Here is a 14,409-nt window from a genome sequence, read left to right as displayed (position 1 = left end):
CTCAGGGTGAAGGCAGGTTCACCTGGACAGGTAACCAGTCTATCACAGGGCTACACTTAGAGACAGACAACCAAGCACACTCACATTCACACCTACGGACAATTTACAATCACCAATTAACCTCAGCATGTTTCTGGACTGTGGGAAGAACTCGGAGAGAATAAACATGTTGCTGCAGCTGCAGGTCCATCAGCGTCCTGTAGGAGGCGTTCAGGAGCTGCGCTAAGAGGACGTTTTCTCTCTGCTGTCCAGCAGCGGCACAGCTGGTTGGATGATTGGTGTGGGAAAGTGAACGGACGTGAAAAAGCCCTGAAGCAGATCTGATTGGGTTGTTTCCATGGCAACAGAGGAGGCAGAAGACAAAAACTCGGTAATAAACTTTTCAATCATATTCAGATTCTCGTCTTTATGTTTAACACATGAAAACAACCATAAAACCTGACTCCAACATGCAGAGCGCAAAGAACACCTGGGTCACATGACTCACCTGCACGGTGACATCACACCTCTCTCTAACTGGACCATGTGACCCGGGTTCTCTGAGAACCTTCGTTGTAGTTTTAACAGCAAGCGACAAACAAAGGATTTAATTTAAGCAGCGAAGAAGAAACAAAAACTAAAATAAAAGGGTAGAAGAAGAACAGGACTGGTATATAAATGGTTAATATCGATCAATAACATCTGCATCATAAAACCTTTGACCTAATGATTGATCTACAGCTGATTGATTGACTTCACCATCATCTATTGCTGCGGCTGAATCAGCAAGTGTCTGTTGCTATGGTTACTGACAAGTCATCTTGGTGATGTCAGAGGTCAGAGTCCAGGTGGGCGTGGCTAAGCAGGGCGGCAGCTGGGTCATCAGTGGGCAGGTCAGAGTCGAAGAAAGGCTCCGCCTCCAGCTCCAGCAGAGACGGCAAGTCGGCTCCGCCCTCCCCCACGCTGATTGGTTCAGACATCTGGACAGGTGTGGCTGCCGAGTACTGCACCAGCTGCTTCCCTGCACCAATCAGAGAGCAGCATGAAGTCACCACGGCAACCGGTAGCTAAGGGTGTGAGGGTGATCCGAAGGTGTGACTTACCTGTGTTGCTTTCAGCACTTCCTTTAGGAGCCTCTTCAGACAGCAGCTAACAGGAAACAGCGACATCACAGTCAGACGGGTGTGACATCATCACCAACACAAAATAAGCCGATGCTCTTATTTTGAAAACGGTTAAGAAAATAAAAGCCAGTAATAAACTCACCGTGTCCAAACTGTCGAGGTCAAAGTCTGCTGGAGCGCAGGACGAACTGAAAAACTGAAGACACAGAGGTGAGGTCAACACACACAGGTAAAGCCCACACAGGTGGCATCAGCACAGTAATACTCAGGTGTTACCAGGTGACTCACAGTCGGACTGACCTCCATGAGCGGAGACGTGTCGAAGGTGAAGGTCTGTGTGTTCAAGATGTTCTGCAGGTTCTCTAAACTGTTGTCAATGCTGTCCACATGGTCCAACAGCTCTGACCTGGGACACACACACATACACACACAGGTGGACAGGTGAGACACACAGGTGAGACTGACATGAGGCTGCTGGTGGTTCTACATTTCCCTTCTTGTCCACACAGGTCCAAACCAACAGTCCTGTCTGCTGTCACACCTGGACCCTGCAGGTGGGACTACTTTCAGCATTGGTTTGGCTCTGCACTACAGCAACAGAAATGTAGAACGCACCAGGTAAGAACAGGTGTGTTGAAAATAAGAACTTATAGTGTCACTGATTCACTTTTCAGCTTGTGTTGATACGAAGCGCCAGACGTCAGGTGGGAGTCCACCTGCAGAGGGAGGGGGGCGGGGTCTGAGGGAAGCACAGGGATTTTAATGACATACCTGTCGGTCAGCAGGAGGTCATGTGACAACAACATACTGACTCCTACCGATGATCAAACACATTAATCCATCACACAGGTAAACACTGAAGAAGCAGGGCATTCTGGGTAACATGGGGCACTGGGCGGGGGGACATGAGGGGGCAGTTTTAGAGTAGGTGTTGACAGGTGTTAGGGAAGGCACTAACTACTACTACCCCAACACCTGTCAATAACTACCCCAACACTACCCTGTAGACAGGTGTTGGGGTAGTTGTTGACAGGTGTTGGGGCAATTATTGACAGGTTTTGGGGCAGTTATTGACAGGTGTCGGGGTAGTTGCTAGCAGCTGCTACTAGTAGGTGGCACTAACGCTACCAGTGTCAGACTTACCTGTCGATACAAGCGATGGTCTGACATTTCTGCTGAGGTGCGGTGGAGAAGTTGGGGGCAGAGTATGGTGGGGCGACAGAGGCAGGCGATTGGCTGGTTAGAGTTTGTGGGAGAGGCCCAGTGGAGGCAGGGCTCGTCACCACAACAGGACTGGCTGCAGAGGAAACAGGAAGTTTAATTTACTGACTCAGGAATTAAACTACCAACCCCAGACATCGAGCACACCTGTGGGGGGACTGCAGGTGGAGGTGATCGGGGTGGGCGGCGCTGTCTCACTGTCCTGTAGGATGGCGTTGATGAAAGTGGTGGGGGAGAGGGGCGTGTCCACAGGTGTAGCCACGCCTTCCAGAACAGGACACACCTCCACCTCAGGACTGCACGGCTCCTCTTTGATGTCCACTGATTGGCCATCTCTGCAAGCAAGCCAGAAATATTAGAATGTGACTGATCAGTCACTCACTACACGAGACTGATCTCATTGGTCCTCACCCTGGGTCCGTCCAATCACCGACCACATCGTCTGCGGTGGGTGTGGCCACCTCTGTGATGTCAGAGATGATTGGTCCTGAAGTCAGCGGTGAGTCAGCTGAGAAGAGACTCGCAGCAGCCTGAAGACACAAACAGAGGTATTGGTTACTGACCACAAACACACCTGTGATTGAAGTTCAACAAACACCTGCACAGGCGTGCAAAGAAAACTGCTTTTTACCGACGATAAGGAGTCAATCAGCTCATCAACAAATCCAACCACTCAAAACCAGCAGTGACGATGAGCTGTTCTCTTAAAGATCATCCCTGCTTCCTGTACTGTTCTTACCTGATGCTACCTGCTCTTACCTGCAGACACCTGATGTCTGGCTGGCAGTCCCCTCCTCAGCTGACGTGAGTCTGCATTAAAACCAAAATCTTGAAGCAGACAGGTGAGTCAGAGAAAGCTTACCTGCATGTGCTCCAATGAGAAGGGTCGGCTGTATTTGGGCATGGAGTGGGCGGAGTTAGAGTCATTGAGCATCAGAGGGCTGCAGGTGGAAGAAGGAGACACCGAGTGAACAAACAGTGTAAACAGGAATCACAATCATTGTCTTTAAAGGGACATTTCACTGATTTTCCACCTGAAGCTCAGAAAGGAAACGATTAACAGAGAAACCGACAGGTCTGTACTTCAAACTACAGTCTGTAATTATTCAAATGTACTTTGCAGCAATTAAAGTGAAGTTTGTACTATTTAAAGTATTCTAATTAGTATGTGTGGTAACGTGTGTAGTATTTGTAGTATTAGTAGTCAACTTGCATCTTCCTCTTGACTCCCATGATCCTGTTGGACTGGACGAGAGACACCAGAAACTGGATCAACTGCAGAGAGAGAGGGTTTATTATTAGTGCAGATGGAAGCTAAGCTAACATGCTAACGAGATGCTACAGCTCCCGTTTGCATTGTGCTGATTGTGCATCAACAGATTCTTATTGGCTGACAGAGGATCCCTGGGCTGACATCACAGCTCTTCTCAGGTAACCACACACCTGATACTCGAGGAAGACGGAGTGAATAGCAGAAGGTCTACTGGGTTCTACTGGGTTCTGCTGATCATGTGTTCGTACCTTGTTGACGACTTTCTGCTGCTGAGTGTGTTTCTGTCTCAGACTGGCTACTTCCCTCCACAGAGCCTCGTTCTCACTGGAACACACAAACACAGGCTTCATTAATGAGAACACCTGAGACCAGCTACAGGAACCCAGCAGGGGGAGTTCTGGTTCTGGTTCTCACTGCTTCATCGCGATGATCCTGGAGTCGATGGTCTCCTGTTTTCCCTTCATCAGCTGGACGTCCGTCAAGATCTTGTTCACTTCATCTGCAGAGATCTTCACCTCCTCCTGACGCACCGTCGCCACCTGGACCAATCACAGCGCAGATACTGTTACCATGGAGATAGAGGGCAGGCTCACCACCATCAAGTGTAGCTGCAGGTTTCCAATTTTCTTACAGGTGTATCCATGTCTGTAGGTGTTGTCAGGTGTGTATCTGCAGGTGCTGTCAGTGTGTCTCTTGGTACATACGTTGGTGACTTTGCGTTTGATGTTCTCCAGCAGATGTTCTTGTCCTCTGATGAAGAACGGGTGCTGGAACTCAGTGTCGTCTCTCTCTGGTTTCACCAAACCTCCCTGCTCGATGTGAACCACCTTACGGAACCCATCTGAACAGAGAACATACAGCAGAACATCACTGACTGTGACAAACTCAGCAGTTGTTAATGTTGATCGGTTACCGTTTGAACATCTGATACTCACACATGTTGAGCTGTCTGATGAAGCTGGCCATGTTGTTGTGTTTGAAGAATTTTGGTAGAACTTCTTTAGAGAACCGGCCCTGATCAAACACATGGAAGCTGGTTCCACTCTGACACACAGACAAACACGAGTATTACCAACAGAATGACAACAACTATCTGAACTCCAGCAGGATGAAAACAGAAACGACTCCATTAATCAGCCAGAAGCTGTAAAATAAGAAAGAACAGTTTTTCCTTAAACAGCTTTGTGTGACTTAGAATTATAATATTTCATTCAAATCACTTTATTCTACAGGTCCCATTTAAAATTCACCAAAATTAAACTGTCAGCTCTAACCGGGTTCAATGAAAATAAATAAAATAAAATGAAACCGCAAAGCCACCACAGACTCAGCTGAGACCAACAGGAACCATTCAGAGAGCTTCAGCTGAACTGCAGCCAGTGTTTCCTCAGAGAGACTGAGAGGAGAACCCATCCTGCTGGATCAATGAATAGATGCAGCACGGATCAGAACCAGAGACCAGAGGAGCCAGTTGGTGGAGATACATTCAGCTGATGGTGGAACATCTTTCTACATCTGATGGTGGAACATCTTTCTACAGCTGATGGTGGAACATCTTTCTACAGCTGATGGTGGAACATCTTTCTACTGATGATAAGCAGAGCAAAGAGAAGTCTGGAAGATAGGAGATAGTTCAACATCTGCAGGACGAGGAGATGAGCTCCAGGGTTTAACATCTGAGGAAACATGTTGGTTCCAGGTTTTCTTTCCCAGTTTTATTAAATTCATAATATTTTTTTCTTGGTTTTCTGGATTCTAGAAATGAGCCACAGTGAGGAAAAAACATCCAGAACCTGCTCACGGTTTAGAGGGTTAGCTGATTCATCAAGTTATTGCTTTTCTTCAATAAATAATAACCAGCACATTAGTCAATAACAGATCATATTGTTTTTATTTGACCTGTATTTAACCAGGCAAGACAGATCAAGAACACAGTTCTTATTTTCAACTGTGGCCTGGCTGAAGGTGAAGCCTTTTGAAGGAAAGGGACAAGGGGGCGAAAATCTGATCTTTAGCTGCTCACTGATGTTCAGCTGAACTTGTCCTCAGGTGCTCCAGAACCATAGCGTCCCAGTTTGACCAGCTCAGTATGTGGCTGTATTCAGATCAGTTTATAGCCAGACGATGTTACTGGTAGCCTGTACTGGTCTGAAGTCCAGCGGACTGGGCAGGTTCTTGATCAGGTTTCTCTAGCCGTCAGTCCTTCTAACTACCAACATGAATCCCTGATATGATCCAGGTTACTGTGCCCCAAACCAGTGAGTTAAACTGGTGAAACTTAACAAGATTTCCAGTTTCAGCTGTTTCTGAAGTTATCTGAGTTATCTGAGTCTGTCTGGTTGTTGCTGCCGTTGATGTCGAGTCTGAGCTCATTTGTCTGACATTTACAGCACAAACAGCTCCGTCCTGTTGTGGAAGAAACCACTGCAGAGAGCACTCTGCTGCAACATGAGGCGACATTGTGAAGACAGTCCTCTTACTGAGTTCAGCTCAGTGAGGCCTCAACCATCCATCCATCATCTCTACACCTTCATCCTCACTGGGGTCATGGGGGGCGGAGCCTATCCCAGCTGACTCAGGGTGAAGGCAGGTTCACCTGGACAGGTAACCAGTCTATCACAGGGCTACACTTAGAGACAGACAACCAAGCACACTCACATTCACACCTACGGACAATTTACAATCACCAATTAACCTCAGCATGTTTCTGGACTGTGGGAGGAAGCCGGAGAACCCGGAGAGAACCCACGCTGCACGGGGAGAACATGGAGACTCCACGCAGGAAGATCCCGGGTGTCCTCACCGGTGCTAACCACTGAAAAACCTTGCAGAGAACAGTTAATCTAATGTGCTGACCCTCCACCTGTCCACCAGGTGTCCCTGTGTGTTCCTGTTGCAGAGGCTGAGCAGAGGGTCGTCACTTGATTGAGCCTCACCTGGACCCAGTGACTCAGGACCCAGGACTCAGCCATGTAAAGCCTCCCTCATTCTGTCTCCTGCTGGCTCTCTAACAGGCTCTGACAGGAGCTGCCTGTCTCCAGGAACACAAGCAGCAGGGTTTGGGGGTATTGTTTGGTTGTTTTTATGCACCTTTTGATTTTTGTTAAAATAAATCTTTTTAGTCAAAACACAGTTGTCTCCCGTTTTTTGTCAGTGTTGAGCCAAGCTGTCACACTAAATATGACCCAAGTGACAGGTGCTGCATGTATACTCAAACTGTCACAACATACAGGTACAGACGAAGCCCTGAGACACTACAGATCCTATTATCTAAAGGAGCATGCAGCAAAAATCCCATCAGTTTTATAATTTCAGAAAAGCAACCTGATAAAGTCCAGACTCTCATCACATCTTTCAAATCACTTTTTTGTAGAATCAACCTCAACTACAAACACGGCAGAATCATCTGCACTGAGCCGTTTATGTGAAAAACATTTCTATTCTGTGTTTTATAAGTGGAGTTTATAGTTTTGACTGTGTTGGCACAGACCTCAGACTGTCCGCTGATTAAAAAAAAATGGTCCTGGTGCTATTTTTATATGGATACAGCATCCCATCTACTGTCCCCTGGTGGGGTGCAACTTGTTAACGGCTGAAAATCTCCACTTAGTGGACACTTCAAACCAGTTACAACCAGTTTAAATCTGAACATAGAAAAAGTGAAGGAGCTGCTCTGTAAGTGCTGTTAGTTCAGCTGTTCATCTCCACCGACACGAACGAACAGCTGGTCAGCAGCTGAGCCTGCAGGCTGACTGTGGCCACTTCATCACGCAGAAACACGTTGGTTCAGTCAGTCAGTGGAGGAGCAGTGAAGTCTGAACCCAGATCTGATATCTGACTGATAAGCTCGGTCACCTCAGAGGTTAAACGTGTTGAAGCTAACAGCTATTCAAAGTTAGCTGACTATCTGATGTTAACTCTTGATTGTCTGCTGTTTACATAAACTTCAGCTACTCTCTAATGGACTGTATCTGTTAGCCCTGCAGGCTAGGCTAGGCTAAGCTAGGCTAAGGTGAGTACCGGGCTCCAGCAGATGAGCGGGTCGGTGTCCGGATCCTCCACCAGGGTCCATAGCTTCGTCAGGAAGGCCGGGACGTTCCCGCCGCTCAGCACCGCCCCTCCCCCGCCTCCTGCACCGGGATACTCCATCAGGCAGAATCAAACACACGGCTAATCTGAGCTAACGGTGCTAACAGCTAGTTTTCTCAGATATCCGCAAACAGAGCGACAAACCGCGCCACGCAGCTAGACTGCGGTCTGATCAGGGTCACAGAGAGTTCAGTCCTAGTCCTAAAGTTTGTGGTTCTCATCAGATTTGCCAGTGACCCGAAAACGTCAACCAGAACTCATTCCGTGACGGAAAATTCCTACAAATCCGATAAAACAACAACTGCGTAGCTAGCGGGCTGTCGCACGGCAATGACATGGGAGCACACGTAAGACAAATGTTTGGTCGCGTTGTTGTGACGTAAAGAACAGCAATCCAGATTCTTTTCATTTTAACGCCTGAGTTAAAAACACACCTGAGAATTTAGAGATGGTTTATTTAATCCACATTCAAAGTCTACTTTATGTGCAAATCAAATTGTTTTACAACAGCAAGTTTCCAGGTTTACATTTATAGGGAAAGTGTATTTGATCAGCAGGTTCCTACCGAGTGGAAACAAATAAACAAACAACAGAAAACCATTGTAAAGAGGGTGATCAGGAATTTTAATTACTTCTCTGTTTTGTTTTTGTACATTTCTAATAAAATAATGCCACGTTCATAATTATTCATACCCTCAGGAATCAGTCTTCATTTTGCTTCACATCAGTCCAACAGTTGTTCTCGTGTCTTTGTGCAGGTCTCCACTGGGATCTGGTTCCTCCACCTGTCCATCTCCAGATCTTTGAAGGCTTCCTCTTCATCACTCTGCTCTTCAGTTCCTCCACAGGTTCTGGATGGATTCAGGTCCAGACTCTGGCTCCAACATCTTCACATCGTTTCCGCTTCACCCTTTCCTCACCACTTCATCTGTTTATTTCACATCATTGTCTTGTTAATATAATATTTAAAGTTGTTTGGTAATGTCAGAATGTTAATCTAATGTCTATGTTGTAAAGCACATTGTCTGAATGGCTGCTGTTTTCCAGTGATATATAAACAATGGTGATTTGACCAGTACGGTTTTAATTATTTTACTTGTATTTATCAATATTGACATTTTGCATTTTTGTGTCTGTTCTAACTTTGTGTGAAGTGCTGTTGTTGCCCTGCTTGAGCCCTTTGTAACCTCTGTTCTTGACAGTTTTCTATAAATAAAGTCATCTTATTATCATTGTGGCTTTATTCTGCAGATATCACAGTGTCTCAGTGAGTCTTTCCTCTGTGACTCTGACATAAGTGCTGACGGTGCTGCTTACAGGTTAAACTACAGAGTTCTGATCAGTGAGTCACAGCTGAAGGATCAACCGGAACCTGAAGGTCCAGACCAAGAGAACCGGACCCACAGACCTGAAGCTGCAGCACGGATGTAGGTCAGACAATCACGTGTACTCCTGACGTTTGTCCGTCAGGTGGCGCCACCGGTAAACTCAGTCCTCCGTGTGTGACGCGTGAGCTCTGACCCCGCAGCTTCCCACGTGGTTCAATGGAGGAAAGCAGCAGCAGCAACGTGCCAAGCTGTGAGAAGAGAGGAAAGATGAAGAGGACGAAGAAAAGGAGCAAAGAAGAAGACGAGCAGGAGGAGCAGGTGAGACACACACAGGTGGACAAGACGGGGAGCACTGGGAGCACTGGCACGAAGCTGCGACTAGCTGTTAGCATGCTAACCGGGAAAGCAGCACCGCAACAGGCTGCTGAGGAGAAAAACAGACGGAGGTGTTGGTATCAGTGTTAACAGAGCGGAGCCGAACCGAGCCGCTGACCGAACCGAACCGGTCAGTGACCGCAGAAGTTCGGACAGAACTGCATAGAAAAAGCGCTGCTTAAAAAGGTCAGACTGTGAACGGAGTTCTGAACGGAGAAGGGAGCCTGTGTGGGCTCAGTTCTCTGGGAAATAAAACTGCTAAAGTTCGCTGCCGCTGGTTAAAGTTGCACTGAAACAAACAGTTTTGTTAGCTTTAAACACACAGCAGCTGATCCAGCTGGTTGTTTTCTGGTGCATGTTTCCTGACACCGTCAACATCCACCAGAAAACAACCAACAGCTAGCTAGCAGCGCTGCTGCAGTTAGCATGGAAGCTCGGCTGTTTTCTTCCGGTCTGAGCAGAGCGAAGAGATGCTAACGCTCTAACACGCCAAACTCCATTCACAATCTGACCGTTTTAAGGCATGTCACTTTTCTCAGAACGAACCCAGTTTTTACTCTGTGTACATGTTGTTGTTGATATTCAGTGTGACTGACTGGTAATGTGTTAAAAGAAAGTTAAAATAATGTGTATGAGTGTAGATTTAGATGGAAGATTTAAATACACTATTTAATGCAAATGTTGTTTTAATCTTTTGTTAAAAAAGCTAAAATCATTCGGTTTTTGTATGAAGTCTGGTTCAGCGTAAGTTACTAAAATCTGTCTCTTCTTCAGGTGTTCGACTTCAACAACAAACCTGCAGACAAAGACGATGATGAAGACGGTCTGTCTGACAGCGAGGACAGCGTCTTCTCAGGACTGGAGGATTCTGGGAGCGACTCTGAGGAGGAGGAGGCGGAGGTGTCACATGATGATGATGATGAGGATGATGAAGATGATGATGATGATGATGAAGGGGAACAGAGTCAGCAGGTAGACTGTGATTGATGGTAGGGTAGAAAGTGTTCATCTGACGAACATCATCACCTGTGTTCTGTTCCGCCTGCAGACGGAGAAGAAGGGAAGCGAAGAGAAGAAAGCAGACGAGTATGAACACGACTCTTCAGACGAGGAGGTCAGACGAGCTTATCTCTTTATATCGTCTCCCTACATGTCCTGTTTGGTTTCTAATGTTCTCCGATGTTCTGCAGGACATCAGAAACACGGTGGGGAACATTCCCATGGAGTGGTACAAAGACTTCCCTCACATTGGCTATGACCTGGATGGGAAGAAGATCTACAAGCCAATCAGGAACAAGGATGAGCTAGACGACTTCCTGGACAAAATGGAGAACCCCGACTACTGGTGAGCTGGCTCGCGTGATGCTAACGCCTCCTTATGTTTAAATATAGGATGCTAACGCTGCTAACTGTGTCCCTGCAGGAGAACGGTCCACGACAAGCAGACGGAGAGTGACATCGTGCTGTCAGACGAGCAGGTGGAGCTGGTGAAGCGTTTGCAGAGGGGTCAGTTCGGAGATGTCAACTTCAACGAGTATCAGGTATGCTCAGTGGCTCCGCCCACTCAGCACAGCCCCAATGTTCTCAGGTGAACTGTTGTTCAGCTGTGCCTGCTGCAGAGGACTCTCACACCTGGACAATCCTCAGATCCTGTTGTTGGGCACTGATCTCCTTTATGTTAAATCAGTAATTACAGTAAAGATGATGTCTATCATCAGTTAATGTTCTGTCTCGCCTCACTATCATTCCGCTGCCGAGGAAAACACATTCTTTAAACCAATCAGAGTAGTTGTGGGCGGAGCTAAGCCCAGGATGCAGTAACAGTTTTCCTGCGAAAGAGTGGCTGTGGAGTTTTGTTGGTGGAACAGTTGCAGGGAGACAAGAACGGTTATTAAAATGGATCATTCGCCGACAGAACCAGAAGAACTGCTCTACTGTGTGAACCCGAGCCTCAGAGAAACTTCTCATTTTTAGTGTTCAGGTTGCTGATCGCAGGTTGTTGTTGTTTCTTGTACTGCAGTTTACCTGTTTACCTGCAGAATGTCTGTCAGAGCTGCAGACTTAGACCTGAAATCTACATCCTGGTGAAGTCTAGTGCAGTGTTCCAGGTTTTTTGCTCTTGTAATCGTAACTCAGAAGAGTGTTGCAGAGTCCCAGTCTCTCTCCTATAAGTGTTTATGTAAGTTTACAGAATATATCTTGACAACATGTTTACATCTTCAAGACACACGCAAGTTATTGATGTACGACGACGTAAATGAGAGTTTTTTCCTCCTATTCTGGGAACTTTTTAATACAGTTTAATATATTTGGATATTTATTTAGTTTCTACATTTTAGTCAGAATTTTCAGGCAATTTTTAGATATTTAATTTATTCTGAGAATTTTTTTCTAATATAAATTTTGAAATTTAGGTAGTAGTTTAGAAGACTTTTTTTTGCTCCCACTCTGTTTCTGTAAATCTCCAGACTTTCCTGTTTTATTCCTGTCTATATTCTGAAGGACTTACAGAGCATTCTGTTCTTCATCACTCACAGGATGATTTATGCAAAAACCCAAAAACATGAGGAAGAGGTCTTTTTATTTTCTGCTTTATTTAAAGTCGCCTTCGTAAAAACCTTCAACTGTTATGTGTCAGCAAAATGAAACAAGTAGTTTGAAGCTGATTTATCCAAAGCTGCCATCTGTGTGACGTGCAACTAGTCAGGTAGAGCTGTGGAGGTGTATCCAAGTCGACCTTGTGTTCACCTGTATCACCTGTTGTTCATGTGTCTCCTGCTCAGCCGTCGGTGGAGTTCTTCACCAACGAAGTGATGCTTCATCCAGTCACCAACAGACCTGCAGACAAACGCAGCTTCATCCCCTCACTGACCGAGAAGGAGAAGGTACTTTACCTGTCTGACCTCCACCTGTCTGACCTCCACCTGTATGTCTCACCTGTCTGACCTCCATGTATGTCTCACCTATCTGACCTCCACCTGTCTGTCTCACCTGTCTGACCTCCACCTGTATGTCTTACCTGTGTGCAGGTGTCTAAGCTGGTCCATGCTATAAAGATGGGTTGGATAAAACCTCGGCGGGTGGAGGACGACAGCAAGGGGCGCTACTACGACCTGTGGGCCACTGAGGACTCTTCTATTCTGGCTCAACACAGGATGCACCTCCCTGCCCCCAAAATCCCTCTACCTGGTCACCAGGAGTCCTACAACCCCCCACCAGAGTACCTTTTTACTGATGAGGAGGTGGGTCACCTGGTCACCTCAGCTGTTGAGAGAATGCAACAGTCTACAGAAAAGTTCAAAGGCTGAGCTTAAACAAACTGTCTCTCTCAACACCTGTCCCCCTACCTGTCTGTCCACCTTTGTCCCTACCTGTCTCTGTCTCTGCAGCGAGCTCTGTGGGAGCAGCAGGATCCGTCAGACAGAAAGTTGCCATTTGTTCCAAGAAAATTCTCGAGTCTCCGTCATGTTCCAGCATTTCCTCGTTTTATCCACGAGCGGTTTGAGCGCTGCCTCGACCTTTACTTGTGTCCGCGGCAGAGGAAGATGAGGGTAACGGCTACAGTTACATCAGTCAACCAGCAGATGGAGCTGCAGCATTAGCGCAAAGCTACATTACCTGTCTGTCTGTCCGTAGGTGAACGTCAACCCAGAGGATCTGATTCCCAAACTGCCAAAACCGAAAGACCTGCAGCCATTTCCAACAACACAGTCTCTGGTAAAGACACACCTGGTTACACACACCTGATACCACACACAGCAGTCAGGTGAGTCCTTACTGACATTATCTTCCTGTCTTTACTTGTGTGTTCAGGTGTATCGGGGCCACAGCAGTCTGGTTCGTTCCATCAGCGTGTCTCCATCAGGACAATGGCTCGCTTCAGGTAACTTCATTCAGTCACCTGTCTGTCATGTTATAATCCATCAGCGCTGCTCAGCCAGCAAGCTAGCAGGAGTTTGGCTAAAAGGAGTTGAGCTAACGAAGGCAGTACTGTGTGTTTACAGGAAGTGACGACGGCTCAGTCAGGTTCTGGGAGGTTTGTTCGTCTCGCTGTATGAAAACAGTCCAGGTGGGCGGAGCTGTGAAGAGTGTCACCTGGAACCCAAACCCATCTATCTGTCTGCTGGCTGTCGCCCTGTAAGGACCCAACCGTCTGTCTGCTTCTGTCTGTTTATACACCTGTTTGTCTGTATACCTGTCCATTTACCTGTCTGTCCTTCCGCGTGTCATGTGACAGCACCCTGTCTCTCTCTCTGACATCATTCGTCTGTCTGGTTCCAGGGACTCGGTGGTTCTGATCGTTTCTCCGTCTCTGGCAGACAAACAGGTCGTCTCTGCGTCAGAGCGACTCCTCACTGGTCAGCAGGAGGAGGAGCCATTGGAGGGGGCAGGGCCTGTCTGGTGCGAGGCTGAGGGGGAGGAGCTTAACCAGGGGATCCGCCTCAAAATACAACATCCTAAAGTGAGAAAGCCATGTGATTGTTTGTTGCCAGGCCCCTGGTCCATACCTGAACTGAACTGATCGATCAGTGTTGCTCTCCTCAGGCCGTCCACCAGGTGACGTGGCACGCTAAAGGAGACTACCTGGCGTCAGTGATGCCGGACCACTCGAGCAACATGCAGGTGTTCATCCACCAGCTGAGCCGGAGGCGGAGCCAGAACCCCTTCAGGAAGAACAAAGGTCTGGTTCAGTGCGTATCCTTCCACCCCGTCAGGCCCTACTTCTTCGTGGCGACGCAGCGCTCCGTCCGAATCTACAACCTGGTCAAACAGGAAATGACCAAAAAACTACAAGCCAACTCCAAATGGATCTCCAGCATGGCTGTCCACCCGGGAGGTGAAAACCACACCACGTCAACATCAGAACTAGATCCACCCAAACACCAGACTTTCTCATGACACGTCACACATCACTGCCGAGGGGTGGAGCTTGTGTCTCACCTGTCTGTGTGTCTGCAGGTGATCATGTGATCTGTGGGAGTTACGACTGCAGGCTGAGCTGGTTCGACCTCGACCTGTC

General features: G+C 47.3%; 2 protein-coding genes across 5 annotated transcripts in view; one reads left to right on the top strand and one right to left on the bottom strand.

Annotated features, from left to right (window-relative positions):
• Positions 1-367: 367 nt before the first annotated feature.
• On the bottom strand, positions 368-8,022 carry hsf1 (heat shock transcription factor 1). 4 transcript variants are annotated; one of them, XM_008299323.1, is made up of 15 exons: positions 7,618-8,022; positions 4,533-4,641; positions 4,302-4,438; positions 4,012-4,136; positions 3,846-3,921; positions 3,538-3,599; positions 3,187-3,265; positions 2,736-2,854; positions 2,472-2,659; positions 2,247-2,400; positions 1,771-1,842; positions 1,392-1,509; positions 1,246-1,299; positions 1,083-1,128; positions 368-1,000 (listed from the first exon to the last, which is right to left on the bottom strand). In XM_008299323.1, exons 1-15 carry the CDS (start codon positions 7,744-7,746, stop codon positions 810-812), a joined length of 1,659 nt encoding a protein of 552 aa, XP_008297545.1. In that variant the 5' UTR covers positions 7,747-8,022; the 3' UTR covers positions 368-809. The 4 variants fall into 4 exon arrangements, with proteins under 4 accessions (XP_008297545.1, XP_008297547.1, XP_008297548.1 ...); XM_008299325.1 differs by having other exon boundaries at positions 1,404-1,509; XM_008299326.1 differs by lacking the exon at positions 1,771-1,842.
• Positions 8,023-9,215: 1,193 nt separating this feature from the next.
• Positions 9,216-14,409, top strand: part of bop1 (BOP1 ribosomal biogenesis factor) — a 6,686-nt gene continuing 1,492 nt past the window's right edge. Inside the window, exons 1-14 of the mRNA XM_008299329.1 lie at positions 9,216-9,332; positions 10,164-10,361; positions 10,438-10,503; positions 10,580-10,734; positions 10,813-10,930; positions 12,173-12,274; positions 12,419-12,631; positions 12,779-12,940; positions 13,026-13,106; positions 13,203-13,272; positions 13,394-13,526; positions 13,671-13,851; positions 13,935-14,226; positions 14,349-14,406. Coding sequence (XP_008297551.1) covers positions 9,231-9,332; positions 10,164-10,361; positions 10,438-10,503; positions 10,580-10,734; positions 10,813-10,930; positions 12,173-12,274; positions 12,419-12,631; positions 12,779-12,940; positions 13,026-13,106; positions 13,203-13,272; positions 13,394-13,526; positions 13,671-13,851; positions 13,935-14,226; positions 14,349-14,406 — 1,931 coding nt within the window. The 5' untranslated portion in view covers positions 9,216-9,230. The remainder of the gene's footprint in view (positions 9,333-10,163; positions 10,362-10,437; positions 10,504-10,579; positions 10,735-10,812; positions 10,931-12,172; positions 12,275-12,418; positions 12,632-12,778; positions 12,941-13,025; positions 13,107-13,202; positions 13,273-13,393; positions 13,527-13,670; positions 13,852-13,934; positions 14,227-14,348; positions 14,407-14,409) is intronic.

This window comes from Stegastes partitus, unplaced genomic scaffold (genome assembly GCF_000690725.1).
Source record: "Stegastes partitus isolate 25-593 unplaced genomic scaffold, Stegastes_partitus-1.0.2 Scaffold1402, whole genome shotgun sequence".
NCBI lineage: Eukaryota > Metazoa > Chordata > Actinopteri > Pomacentridae > Stegastes > Stegastes partitus.
This window is presented reverse-complemented; position numbering and strand designations above follow the sequence as displayed.

Excerpts from the sequence above, each read along its gene's own strand:
- hsf1 (XM_008299323.1), bottom strand. The coding sequence starts at position 7,746 with ATGGAGTATCCCGGTGCAGGAGGCGGGGGAGGGGCGGTGCTGAGCGGC. Across the intron at positions 3,922-4,011 it reads AGGATCATCGCGATGAAGCA|TGAGAACGAGGCTCTGTGGA; the intron begins GTGAGAACCAGA and ends TGTGTGTTCCAG. Across the intron at positions 2,660-2,735 it reads GGTGATTGGACGGACCCAGG|AGATGGCCAATCAGTGGACA; the intron begins GTGAGGACCAAT and ends GCTTGCTTGCAG.